The 12965-nt window shown below is 52.1% G+C and overlaps 5 protein-coding genes across 5 annotated transcripts; 2 read left to right on the top strand and 3 right to left on the bottom strand.

Moving 5' to 3' along the window:
- Positions 1-1198: 1198 nt before the first annotated feature.
- Positions 1199-2922, top strand: PG994_002872 (uncharacterized protein; the record flags this gene model as incomplete). Its single annotated transcript, XM_066854281.1, has 8 exons — positions 1199-1202; positions 1264-1538; positions 1591-1827; positions 1878-1905; positions 2076-2387; positions 2451-2557; positions 2616-2715; positions 2774-2922. 8 exons carry the CDS (start codon positions 1199-1201, stop codon positions 2920-2922), a joined length of 1212 nt encoding a protein of 403 aa, XP_066720136.1.
- A 60-nt stretch (positions 2923-2982) lies between these two features.
- On the bottom strand, positions 2983-4541 carry PG994_002871 (uracil phosphoribosyltransferase-domain-containing protein; the record flags this gene model as incomplete). Its single annotated transcript, XM_066854280.1, has 3 exons — positions 2983-3465; positions 3539-4449; positions 4523-4541. The coding sequence occupies 3 exons, from the start codon at positions 4539-4541 to the stop codon at positions 2983-2985; spliced, it is 1413 nt and encodes a 470-aa protein (XP_066720135.1).
- Positions 4542-6066: 1525 nt separating this feature from the next.
- PG994_002870 (HD-domain/PDEase-like protein) lies at positions 6067-7099 on the top strand (the record flags this gene model as incomplete). Its single annotated transcript, XM_066854279.1, has 2 exons — positions 6067-6960; positions 7043-7099. The coding sequence occupies 2 exons, from the start codon at positions 6067-6069 to the stop codon at positions 7097-7099; spliced, it is 951 nt and encodes a 316-aa protein (XP_066720134.1).
- Positions 7100-8072: 973 nt separating this feature from the next.
- PG994_002869 (WSC domain-containing protein) lies at positions 8073-9817 on the bottom strand (the record flags this gene model as incomplete). The annotated part of the gene is made up of 3 exons (XM_066854278.1): positions 8073-8871; positions 8946-9362; positions 9474-9817. 3 exons carry the CDS (start codon positions 9815-9817, stop codon positions 8073-8075), a joined length of 1560 nt encoding a protein of 519 aa, XP_066720133.1.
- A 1499-nt stretch (positions 9818-11316) lies between these two features.
- Positions 11317-11716, bottom strand: PG994_002868 (uncharacterized protein; the record flags this gene model as incomplete). The annotated part of the gene is made up of 2 exons (XM_066854277.1): positions 11317-11468; positions 11548-11716. The coding sequence occupies 2 exons, from the start codon at positions 11714-11716 to the stop codon at positions 11317-11319; spliced, it is 321 nt and encodes a 106-aa protein (XP_066720132.1).
- Between the last annotated feature and the right edge of the window lie 1249 nt (positions 11717-12965).

Genomic DNA, 12965 nt, shown 5'->3' with positions numbered 1-12965 from the left:
CCAGGGTCTAGGGTCAAGGTCACATCAACAGAAAAGCAAAGTAGAAAATGGAAGACGCGAGAACAGCGACAAACTGGCAAGTTTTGGCTAACGCGGATACGCTAGAAAGCGAAGGAAAAAATCAAAGGGGTTGTGGCCGGACAAATCCATCCTTAGCATACTCCACCTTCTACTTCGAGCTGGTGTCGCGTCTGGTGGGGAAGACAAGACTTGCGATGCTCTTGGGCTTGGAGGCGTTGTCGTGTTGATGCTATACTCGTCGAGTATACAGAATCAATCGTCAGAAATCCGGGGTAACGGCTATAGATGATGCGGGGGAGGATCATCAGCCGAATTAAGCTTAAAAGCAACCTCAGGCGTTCGAAACAAGCGAGTTGTCTTGATTCCTCCATCCTCTCGTCGGACAGGGTGGGTGGGCCGATGGATCCAGCGCCGGGACAGGCAATTCTCGCCGATCTAGCAAAGCCCTAATGCCGAGCCAGGGGTGCGTTCGGCGCTTTTCGCCTTTTCCAGACAAAGCCATCAGTCTGACCACAGTCCCTGTCGGGTTCCACGCCGAAAAATGCTCATTTCAACCCCAGCTTCCCCCAGATTTGCCTTTTGCCGCGTCCCATCTCAACTCCCGAAGCTATGCAAATACATGAGATGACAGATGCTTGGGTTTTGTTCCCATTTGGACCTGACCGATGACCGATGAGAGACCGATCTACGAATGCCTTCACCACCGGTGGAGCTTCTCGCTGCCCCATGGTAACATCCTGTCTTCCCCCATGTCATCATGTCACACCATCGCTGATTCTTCTTGCTGTCAAGTCTACCATGTCGTGAAAACCACCTGAAATGCGACCGTTTAACACCAAAGTGTTCAAGGTGTATAAACTCTGGCAATGAGTGCAGAGTCGCATACAAGTTTAAGCTTAGCAAGGGTACATGAAACTACTGATTGGTCATGACATCTCTCCAGTCCCGACTAATCCATAGTACTTTACAGACTCGTTTCGCAGGGGTCAGCAATGGTTCGAGCCGCCAAGGCAATGTCAGCACCTCTCATTTCCTCTCTCACGATGTTCTGCTTGATTGACAGAAATAGTGACGTACATCGATGAGACATCTGCTCTCGTTTCTGGCCGTGCATCAGACGACGAACCTCCGCCTCATCTCCTGGACACCGCTTCTTCCACAGCATTGGGAACCAACCATGCGTTAGATGAACCTGCTGGGCTTGCTGGTCCGGGAATCACCAGCGCGCTCTACACAATGAAGTTGCCGGGCCGTCTGCTTTCTCGGGGCGAGCTCAAGGCCTCCTTTCGCCTGGCAGCGGTGCGGATGAGTCCCCGGTTAGGTCACCGGGTGCCCTCGACATGGCAAGAAGACCAAGTTCCCTGCCACATATTACTCGCAACTATGCCAGTGAGCCGCAATATCCCGTCACGCATGTCATGCCACAGCCAAACGTCGGTAAACGTGCCCCAAGGCCAGCCATGAGCGGAGAAGAAGCGCACCTGTTCCGACATTACATACAACACATTGCCATATGTGTAAGTTCGAACAAACCGATGTGCACAATTAGTATTAGCTGATGATATATAGCTGGATACGTGTGACCCCTTGCGCAACTTCGAACTTGTGGTGCCTCAACGGGTTGGTACCTACCCGATTCTACTTAAGGCGACGTTTGCTATCGCAGCCCGCCATCTCAGCCGGACGAGCTCATATGATCCGCTTGCCTCAAATCGCTATCATAATGAATGTCTCACTCAGTTGATACCAATGATTGATGATGCGGCTGGCGGGTTATCCGACGAGAACCTCTTCGCAGCAACTATAGTAAATCACGGTCCCCTAACATGCCAAGACCCCACTGACAAATAATCCAGATTCTGCGTATGCTTGAAGAGATGGACGGTAAGCCGGACCAACCATCCCCCCAAATGTAAAGACAAGTTCACTAACACTAGACTCAAGCCATCACTGGCAATGAGAGCCACGGCCATCTTCTAGGCATCCATGCGTTTGTGAACATTGGCGACCAATACATGGTATGCGGAGTCTAAGCGCTGCGGCGTATTGGGCAGGGCTGCGCCAGGAGATCTACAGCGCTATCATCAGCCAGTCGCGTGTCAAGATCAACCTCGACCACTTCATTGTGGACCGGTCCCTTCAGCCGGCGGATGACTACGCATGGTCCAACCGCGCCGTGGTCAACCTGGCTGATGTGTTGAATTACTGCTTCGACGCACCGCCGTCCCCGACGCAATGGGCAGCACTCGACCAACACTGTCGGAGATGGGAGGAGTTGCGCCCATCATCGTTCGAGCCGTTCTTCTACCAGGAACGTGAAGCCCCGGACGCGTTCCCGGAGATCTGGCATCATTCAAGCTGCCATAGTAAGTTGAGGCATTCCAGTCATCATCTGGGGGGGCCATGTGAATGCTGAAGAACAAATCCAGTTACGGGAGTCCAGTATCATCTACTTGCCCAGCTCTTTCTAGCTCAGTTCGACCCGACTATCCCTCGAGTCGGCACAAAGCGGACGTCAGCCATGAAGAAAGTGACGGTAAGTATAGTATCCCACAAGCATCCCGGTACTTGCATCAACCTGACGGCGGATATAGCAACGAATCGATGAACTTATGAGGCGGCTTTGCGGTATTGGTGCTTGCAACCAATGGGCCCCGCCCGCTATGTTCGAGGCATCAACTGGTATCGCAACGTGTGAGTCTTACGGTTTTGCTGCCCTGTTGACATATATGTACTAATTTCTACCTCATAGTCGGTGATAGGTTCGAAGAGAGAGTAGACCAAGAAGCCATGCTAGATATTCTAAGAAGAACAGAAACAGATCATGCTAGGCCAACGAAGTCTGTACAGCAACAGCTCACGAAAGCCTGGGGATGGGTGATTAGCTACGAAGAGAACTAATAGACTACGGGTTGCAATGTTTTATATAGGTATATATAACTTATCGAGTCTTTTGCGGGCTCATATAATCTCAATTGTTCCTAACCCCGTCTGGCAGTCAGCTGGCCATTCTTCACCTAACATGACCCCTTGCAGCACAACTGGCTGCCCTAGAGTATATTTGGCTGTTTCCGGGACCGGCCGGAGCGCAATTGGAAACTGACAAGTTGAGATCAGTGCAACAGCATCGCCCTGCTGGATCATCCTGCCCAACACCATCCTACCACATGTCGTGGTGAAGAGGCGGCTGTTGCTAAGTGCGGGCGAATGGGAAGTTGACATCAGGTTCTCGGCGCGCTCGCTGCTTAACACATCTTCGGTGTCGAGGCGGAAGGACGAAATACTGGAGTCATTATTCAACCACTCACGAAACGCCGATCTTCTCGCCTTGTCCTGCACTTCCAGGGGAGAGTCACCAGTACCACCAGGACTTTCAATCAGATGCATATTATTGTCAAGCATCATTTTGATGAGCAGTGTTCCGTCGTCATCTTCCACGTTGACCTGGAGCAGCGTGGAATACCTTGGTCAGCAGCACTTTCGAAAAGTTGATCAAGGAAAGATCTAATGTACATACCCCCTCGGATCTGGCGGTACTGTATAATTTTGCCGTCATGCTATCCCCGGAATTTATGAAAGCGTAGAGGATGTACTCCATCGCTTCCTCGAACGTAGATTTGAGGCTTCCATTGGTGCATGCTGCCTTCCATGCTCTCAAGAGTGTATGAACATCCTTATGCCACCTTTGTTGGTTTGGAAGACTGTAGAAAGGAAACTCATCGCTGACAAGGGCGACGTGATCGACAATGCGTCCCCTCAGGGCTAACGTCTTTCCGTCGGCGAGGATCTTGGCCGCTTGACAAACGCCTAGTTGTGACGTTGTAAAAGGCCACAGGCCAAAGTAATGACTCTTAGTGTCCGGTGGGACATCGCACTGTAGGTTCAACACCCACGAAGGCGGCCCGGGAACTCGAGTACAAAGGGAGACAAGACCCAAGAAACCGCCCAGATCGCTGATTCTCGGGATGATCCGAGCGCTTAGTTCTCTTAAGATATCGGCCAGATCCCTTTGGTAGTCGACTTTGATCTGCCCGAAGGTTTCCGGAAACAGAGCCCTGCAGGCAAAAACCAAGTCGTGGGGGCTTTTAGCCTTCTTCGCCATGAGAAGGCGCAGCATCTCTTCGTCCAGGATGGAAGCATTTCCAGGCTTATGGAGAAAGGTAGCCAGTGTGGGTGATCCTCGTCCCCTAGATACTGGGTACAGAGCTTGGGGGTCTTGTGCGCGTCCTAGCCGCTCCCATGTCTCGTTAACTCCCCCTCGAGCTCGAAAAGCCTGGTTTGGAGATCCGACATTTTTGTCGGGTCGGCATCGCCAAGGTACACCCAGCAGTTCTCGTTGAGAACGACTTCCTGGATGGTCCAGAGCCTCGTCCAGTAAGGGTGCGGAACAGAGCTGGTGGAGCCCGTCCCGAAGTTCAGGGATATGCGCTATCACAAACACTTTTGTAAGCTATCAGTTCTCAGCAACAATCTGTATTATATTCAAATTAGAAGGCAATACCATCATCTACGTAGGGCATATGTGTATCACTTCCGGCCGCAACTCGTACATATTCAAAAACATGTTTCATGGCCATCGTGGCATGGCCTAGCCAAACGTTGACGCGTGTGGCACGAGCATAAATCAGGCCCATGTCGGATACCTGGGCCGTCTTTTCCGCTTCGTCTTGCTGGTTGATGCTCAAAGCGTCGATCCATAGGATCCGCTGTCGCCCTTTGTTGCTCCTGAGCCGCCGAAGGGCCAGATGCACGTTCTCTGTCACCCTCAGTGCCATCCCATTGCAGGTGATATCTCGCGTGGGCTGTTGGTTGCCCCACGTGTAAGAGAGGGCCTCATATTCAACCTCCGAATCAAGAGCGGATTCCGAAAGTTCAATGTGGATATTGCTATCCCTCTGACGAGCAGGGAAGAGTGTGATAAGGCGGGTACTCCTGGCACCACTCAACGGCTCGTATCGAAATCGCCGTGAAGGGGCCATCAAGTAGGGGAGTATTGGATCACTGGACTCACAGAGTTCAGAAACAAAACAAATGATTCAATATTGAAGTGGAGTCCATCTATAACTGGAACGACTGACAAACACGCAGTAGAGTAAGGGGAAATAACAACCTAGCCTACGTTGAATACTGGTGACAGGCGGGGTAAGGGATTCGGGTACTCCCCAATACCCCGAACTGCTGTGTCTAATAATAGAAATAACGGACGCGACTTCATTGTACACGTAGAAGTCGACTCTTAACGAAATGTAAGTAGCAATTGAATATTGCGACTGTGTGTTATACAGTCTCGGGATCTCTTAGTGTATCCCAACGAATTCACGATCAGGCTTTGTCCCACCTGAGTTCTTGCCTATACCAATGGCACCCGTCAAGATCGCCTCCTGGAAGATCGACTGTCGCACCCTATTACCCCCAGCTTGTAACATCCGGCCTCTTTACCGGCACTAACCGACAACGGACATGGCCCGATGCATATGCCGATAGGAGCGGATAGTGATGTCAGGTGTGATACGTAAAGGTGTAAAAAGTGTCTCCCGATGGAGTAATCAGCCAAAGAAAATGACCGACGCCACGGCGACCACGGCGGATTCTGTGTAACGGCTGTGGCGGGCCGCAGCACACCACGAACTTAAGGAATTATCAGATGGGTGCTCGAACAGGCAACTATCGGGCATTTTTGCCTGTTCTGGTGGCTGTGAGAGCTAGTGTGGGTCCGGATCTGGTTTTACACCCGGCGACTTTCACCTTCTCCGTCCCGATAGAGTTATACGAAATACATTATGCCTGACCTCGACTTACATGGTCATCTCCACAGGTTTGTTCAGTATGGGGATTCCGGGTTTACGAAACTTTGATATATAAGGAAGGCATTTCGAAGTAACAGTTTTCGTCTCTTTCTAGTTTCCTCTAGTATTCATCTTATCTATTCTCCTGCTTCTTCTTTCAGCGTGATACCCCTATTCTAGTCTTACTTTAAGCGTTCTAGAGAACGAACCACGATATATTCAAATATATCTAGTTCCTCGTCAGATATATCAGCCCAAAATGGCACCAGGAGCCCTCCTTGACGACACGAGCAATCGAGACGGCCATCTCCTCGAAAAGACGTCTGACGCCATCGATGCCGTCAACGTGCTCAAGGGCCAAGTAGCCCCCTCCACTACAGAAGCAGCGGCAACATTCAACAGCAAGTCCGAGTTCGACTCGTCCAAGGACAAGACGCAGTTCCGACAGTACGAAGACGCCTGCGACCGGGTCAAGAACTTCTACCAGGAGCAGCACACAAAACAAACCGTAGCCTACAACCTGCAGGCGCGGCACCAGTTCAAGACGCGCCCGAAGGAGGAAATGACGGTCTGGCAGGCCATGGAGAAGCTCAACACGCTGATCGACGAGTCGGACCCGGACACGAGCCTGTCGCAGATCCAGCACCTGCTGCAGTCGGCCGAGGCGATCCGGCGCGACGGCCAGCCGCGCTGGATGCAGCTGACGGGCCTCATCCACGACCTCGGCAAGCTGCTGTACTTCTACGGGTCCGCGGGCCAGTGGGACGTCGTGGGCGACACCTTCCCCGTCGGCTGCGCCTTCGACGAGGCCCGCATCGTCTACCCGGGCAGCTTCGCGGCGAACCCGGACGCGCGAGACCCTATATACAAAACGCGCTGCGGCATCTACTCCGAGGGGTGCGGGCTCGACAACGTCATGCTGTCTTGGGGCCACGACGAGTACCTGTACCACGTCGTGCGCGACCAGTCCACGCTGCCGGCCGAGGCCCTCGCCATGATCCGCTACCACTCCTTCTACCCCTGGCACAAGGAGAACGCGTATCGGCACCTGATGGACGAGCACGACGAGAAGATGCTCGAGGCGGTCCGGGCGTTCAACCCGTACGATCTGTACAGCAAGAGCGACGGTGTGCCGGATATCCAGGAGCTCAAGGTATGTTGATTTATAGTATTTTGTCTTCTATTAAATCTTGTTTTATTATGTTTGCCCTGGGTTAAGCTTACCGTTCATATAGCCTTACTATCTCGAGCTCATAGACGAGTACTTCCCTAACAAGTTGGTTAAGTGGTGAAGAAGGGTTTATGAAGAGAAACAAGACGGAGTTTGGCGCTGTGAGTAAGGGCCTGCAAGCTTTGGAATGACCCTTGAGGTGAAGCATTCCTATTTCATAAGCGATCGAATGCCACCTGGCAATACATTTAGCGTTGCGTTAGAACTCGACACGAAGAGTGTTGTATACTTTGTTATTAGATGATTTTTCAGTATTCCGACGATAAAATGGATCCGTTGCAAGTGCGTAAAACCGCTCGGACTTCTTTCCTCGAGTCGACAATGTATATATGTGTGCTAGAGTACACTATTGGGGGCGACAGATACCGGCCAATACTTCGGGAAAGAGTATGACTTTGGATATTCAAGGTAAAAACCCAGATAGTTTTTAGACAAGCTAGGGCGTCGTTGATGACCGAATTCTCCATGCTCAGATGTAGGTCGGCTGGCAAGGACAGGGGAACCGGCAAATTACCCCTATTTGAACTGATTTCGGATAACAAAGGAGCCCCATTTGCTCACCGGATAAATACCTTCCTACAGCCAACAGTATACAACCTCCCGGACAAAACTAACCCCAGTCTGTATGATGTTATAACCTCATGGGAAACTCACGCAATTCTCTCTTCCATGGCCCTGCTTCTAAGCGCCTGCTATTATGGCATTAAGGACAGACCAGAAAAGAGGCCTCAGGTCTCGGCACGGTGAACCCAGATCTCGGGCCATTGTACAGACCAACGGCTTCACAATGGAGAGAGAGAGAACCCCCAGAGGGACAGACGTAAAAGGGGGAAAGGGTTGAATCGTATCGTATCGATGTTCGACGATAATATAATTATATATACAAGAAGCGAATACCGCACACAGACTCCTCTGAACTCCGCCCATGATTGTGATGCCCCTATCTCGTGTCCTCTGAAAGAATGATGCAATAATACAGAGAGACCCAACTAATATGAGATCTCAAGCCATCCGCCCGTCCGCCTGCCATATTCCTATGAGAACTTGACGTTTTGACAGTCACTCCCACTCCCGCACTTCTGGTAGACAGAAACCTGCCCGTACCCGCCACAAATCTGCTTCGCGTCCCCGCCGCACGGCATATCGCACTCCCCGATCGTGCCGTTAGCCGGCGCGCGCCCCTCAGTCAGCAGCGTCTTGCCGCAGAAGCACTGCGTCTTGTACTCGACGCCGGCGTAGAATCCCGTCCTATTTCCGCCCTGAGCCTCGCCGCAGAGCTGGACGCACTTGTCAACCGTCATATCGGGCTGATCCTTCATCATTCCCGAGTTCGCATCGCCGCCTCCGGTTATGGTTCGGCCGCCGCTCATGCCGTCCTTGAAGCAGCCCACGTACTTCCACCCCGCCGTCTGCGACACGTCCGTGAACGGCAGCAGCGGGTCGCCGATCTTCGCCGTGTCCGTGGTGCAGCTGCCCGCGGCCTGCTTCACGGCCGGCTCGGGCCCCGCCTGGACCGGGTTGCAACCCGGCAGGGCGGCGAGGACGGCACCGTTTTTGGCGTCGGGACTGCTGTTACTACTGCTACTGCTGCTGCTGCTGCTGCCCAGCTTTTGGTTGTTGCTGTTTCCGGACGGGGCAGGTGCAGACTTGACCGGCTCATGAACGCGGGGCATCACTTTGCAGGCCGCCATGTCTTCGTCGGTGCGGAACTGGAACGCGCCGCACTTCTCGACGACGCCGCTCGCGTCGGTGCACTCGGTGATGGCCTTTTGCAGCGTCGGGACGTCCCAGCCGTTGAGGAAGTCGCCGTGGTAGCCGTAACCCTCAGGGTCACTGCCAAACAAGTTAGCTCACGACTATGCAAAACAAACAACAGACAGTAAAAGAACATGAAAAGTACAACTTACCCATGAGAAAAGACAAAGGGCTGCTTATCGCCATACCACTGACCCTTGAGCTCGTCGACGCCCCAAGTGACCTCGTAGAAGATGGTGATGAACCGCTTCGGGTGCGTGGGCGGGCAAAACCCGGTGTCGACGCCCGAGGGGTACGCCATGTGGCTGCGGTGGTCGGCGGAGTCGAGATTCTTGCCGTCCCAGCAGCTCGGGAAGATGAGCTGGGTGCGGAGCCCGCCGGGGCAGTTGTGCGGCGGCAGCTCCGGCGTCGCCGGCCCGTCGATGCCCAGGCACGCGAACGAGACGGCCCGCTGCTCGAGCGAGTCGCTCTTGTTGCGGTTCGTCGGGTCGCCCGCAATCATGCGGAAGTCCTTGGGGAAGGCGATCAGGCCGTTCTTGAACTCGGGGTCCTTTTCGTCTGCGCGTTGCCTGCGCGTATAGTTAATACATATATCAATCAGTAAAGCAGTAAGTAGTAGCGTACGGAGAAAAGAGAGAGATTGTGTGTGTGTGACCATCGTGATGATGATGGGAACTTACAGATAGTAGATCAGGGCGCCTCCGGACTGCTTGACGGGGACGAACGACCCGTTCTGGGCGTGGTAGTACAGGTTGGGCACCCAGTAGCTGGAGAGGTCCTTGGTGACCTTGCAGGTCGAGCAGGTGGCCGTCTGCGTGAGGGCGTAGTCCATGCTGAAGTTGAAGGCGTTGCTGCCCATAACGGTGTGCATGTGCGTCGAGACCAGGCCCGGGTCGGCGATGGGGTCGGCCCGCTCCACCACGACGGGCGACGAGCAGGGGAGGCGCCAGAAGGCATCCGCCGCCCGCGGAGCCAAACTGGCGATCCCCAGGAAGATGATCGGTAGATCGGATAATAACAACATGTTGTTTTTATATGGTTGGATAATGTGGATCCTGGTCCTATAGTTGGATGATGTTGGTGGTGAGACAAGAAGACCCGTGGGGAATGGATGCCAAGGGAGGCAGATGATGTACTCTTCCGGAAGAGGCAAAAATAATGGTAAAATGAATGGCTTTGTCTTTCACACCTTCGAGGGCAAACTGTTTCGAATAGACTACCACCGGGGTTGCTTTGTGGTTGGACTTAAGAGAGCGAATACAAAGAACGCCAGGTTCTGTACGGTAAGAAGATAGCCCCTGAGAACACAATGAACACGGAACACGTTACTGCTTTCTCACGGCCGGGCGAAGAGCTCTTTATCCTCCAAGTTGCGCACGAAGCCCAAGGGAAGAAAAAGCAACTCTTGAACGTTTGATGCTAAATTACGGAGGCACTTACTATCATATCCTATGCGCGCCCAGGGGTTCCACCATGGATTGACTATTAGCGCCCAAAGAGTCAATCCTTGAGGACCAATCAAATCGGGATCTACCTCGACATACTAAAACGGCTGAAGCCCCCTTGTTGCAAAAGCCAGAGTTCCTACAGGCACACTTACAGCCAGCAGTTGGCCACAGCGCTACAGACATGAATTTGGGTTCCACGGCATAACTGTAACTGGTCATTGGTCAATGATGGTGAGTCTCGTCGATGTGCTTTCCTTTTCTAGGGCTTGGCATGGCTGCATTCTTGTTCAGCTTCGTTTCAAAGCCAAGTCAGCTGCAAAACTCTCACAGCGAGGAGCTTACCTCAAACTCAAAAAGAAGCATACAGGATTGAATACCGCTTTGAATCTTTAAAGATGATTGAACAGCTGTATGTGAGGTCTGTGGGGACTCTTCAGCTGACCTAGTGATTCCTACAGAGGCGGTTATCCATCCTATGGGAGCTGCGTTGGCTTCCGTGCAAGAACTCCGCAGTAGGTCGTTCGAATGCAGCCAGAGCGTATACTAATCATCCCCCCATGCCAGGCGCGAAACCTTAGATATAAGTGGTAATTAAGAGTGCTCCTTAGTTCCTAGTCAAGAACCATCGGAAGGTGGTAATTATGATTAACCAGCCGGGTGCAGCATGCATTTTGTATCTTCTAAACTGTAAACGAAAGGAGAGAGCCACGCGACTCATCTGTAGTACGAAGAACCGCAATTACAAAAACGTGCGTGTCTAGACGTTCTCACAGGGAGGGTATCACCACGAAACCAAGCACCGGACTTTCAACTAATGGTACGCTCGAGAGCCCCGGGGAATGTGGTGCGTAGTGCACATTCAATTCATATCAATCGTAACTGTTCTTATGCCCGGGCAAACAAGACGTCGCTAACCCGACCGCACCACTCCACGATAAAATCAATGCGAAAGTCTTCGGGTTCTATAGTGGACATGGTCTATAACCGGATCGCGGTAAACGTTCTTGACTGTTTATCCTAGCTACTCTGAAAGAGTAGCGACCGGTCGCATCTTCATGAAGGGCATGCTGACGTCTTAAGGCAGGGGTTCATAGGCACCGCCGCTGTTGTGGGCCGCGCGGTTCGAGAAGATGAAGTAGATGACCATGCCGACAATAGGGAAAAGGAAGACAACGAGGCACCAGAGAAGTTTCTCGCTGGGCGCGCGGTTGGACTTGAGGACCTCGACTGTGGGAAACAGACATGTCAGTAACTGGGGATCGACACACTACTATGGTCAGATGCAGAAATATGGAATGTAACGTACTGAAAACGATGATGTCGAGAATCAGGACAATGAATCCGATGATGCCACCGCCAGTGCCATACTGCATGGGAGTTCCTGTGGTCGTGACCGTCTCGTCAGCAAGGGGGGCGGCGAAAGCAAGAGCGGCCAGGCAGAGCTGGAGGAACAGAGAAAGGGCCGCGTTGATCATGTTGACGGCTGTTATTTTGGATGGACTGCGTGTATGAATTGAAGTCTCGTGTGTATTATTTCTAAGAAAAGAGACGTCTTGTTTTTCTAATGGTACCACGAAGTAGTGAAGGAGGATAAGAATCTAGGCTGCCGTGCACTCAAGTCATTCCTTTTGAACAAGGACGGAGGCGCGGGGCATTTGCTTCCCGCACCCCCCTCCCCAGCGGCCCAGCCACCGATTCGCATGCAACCACGCGATGGCCGCGAGGCATGACGTCATATAGGACTCTCTGCGCTTGTCAGCTGGGCGACACCCTGCCAGCCTGCTACGCAGAATGCCACAAGCTCTTCATGCGAATCTTGATTTCCCATACTATGTGCAGGTGACCAATCAAGCGCTTGCCAGCCATCTGCTGCTTACTGGTCTAGTGGATATATTGAATATATGCGGGGAAGCTTTATCCACTGAGGGATCGCCGGATTTAAGTGACCACCACCCAACTCGACTAGAGAGAGAGAGAGAGAGAGCACTCACGATGTTTCACTTGCAATACATATAATGCCTTAGGAATCAAATACGTATATAGGTCTGTCAATCTTCGTATGCCTTTTTATACTTACATAGCTATGGTTGTGTGGATGTTATTAGTACACCACTCCATGCCGGTGCTAATGGCATAGAGCTAATCTACTGGCAACAACTCACAACCCTGAACTTGTATGAGAACCCCTTGGTGATCCCTGCGACATTATATAAGGACTATATCCTGTGGTTGTTATGTACTCGCTCTTGGCTCGTATAGTCCTCCAGGCTGGGCTGTTGCACGCTCCTTGCCTCCGTTACGACTTTTCGTAAGCGAGAAGAATGCAAATGCAAAGCATTGAATGATGACCGCTGAACTGTATATCTCGTTGCAGGTGAACGAGTTCACTTCGGATCCCTTGTGCCAGCGATCGGGTTATTGGGTCTTGTTAAAGGCATACACGTTGCCTCTGGGCCTCGCTGTGAACAAGCTCTGCCTAAAGTGGTCTCTCTGCCTTTTCAGATGTTCTGAAGTCATGAACGGCCAGGCAGTTGGCAACTACGAAGTATACCTGAATCTGAAGAAATTCAAGGCAGTGAGAAGTAATCTGTTCTTGGGCTAGGTAATAGAAGTTGGTCTCTCAGGGCGAATCACCATGTTTGGCTGGGTATAATAAAACACTGAAGCCATGGCACGGGAATATGTTGGGAGATATCTCTCCGCACTTCTCTGCAAGTCTACCAG

Source organism: Apiospora phragmitis, assembly GCF_038363925.1.
Source record: "Apiospora phragmitis strain CBS 135458 chromosome Unknown utg000003l:1.0-2676785.0:1.0-2680665.0, whole genome shotgun sequence".
Classification (NCBI taxonomy): domain Eukaryota; kingdom Fungi; phylum Ascomycota; class Sordariomycetes; order Amphisphaeriales; family Apiosporaceae; genus Apiospora; species Apiospora phragmitis.
The sequence above is the reverse complement of the archived record's forward strand: the minus strand, read 5'-3'. Positions and strand labels throughout refer to the sequence as shown.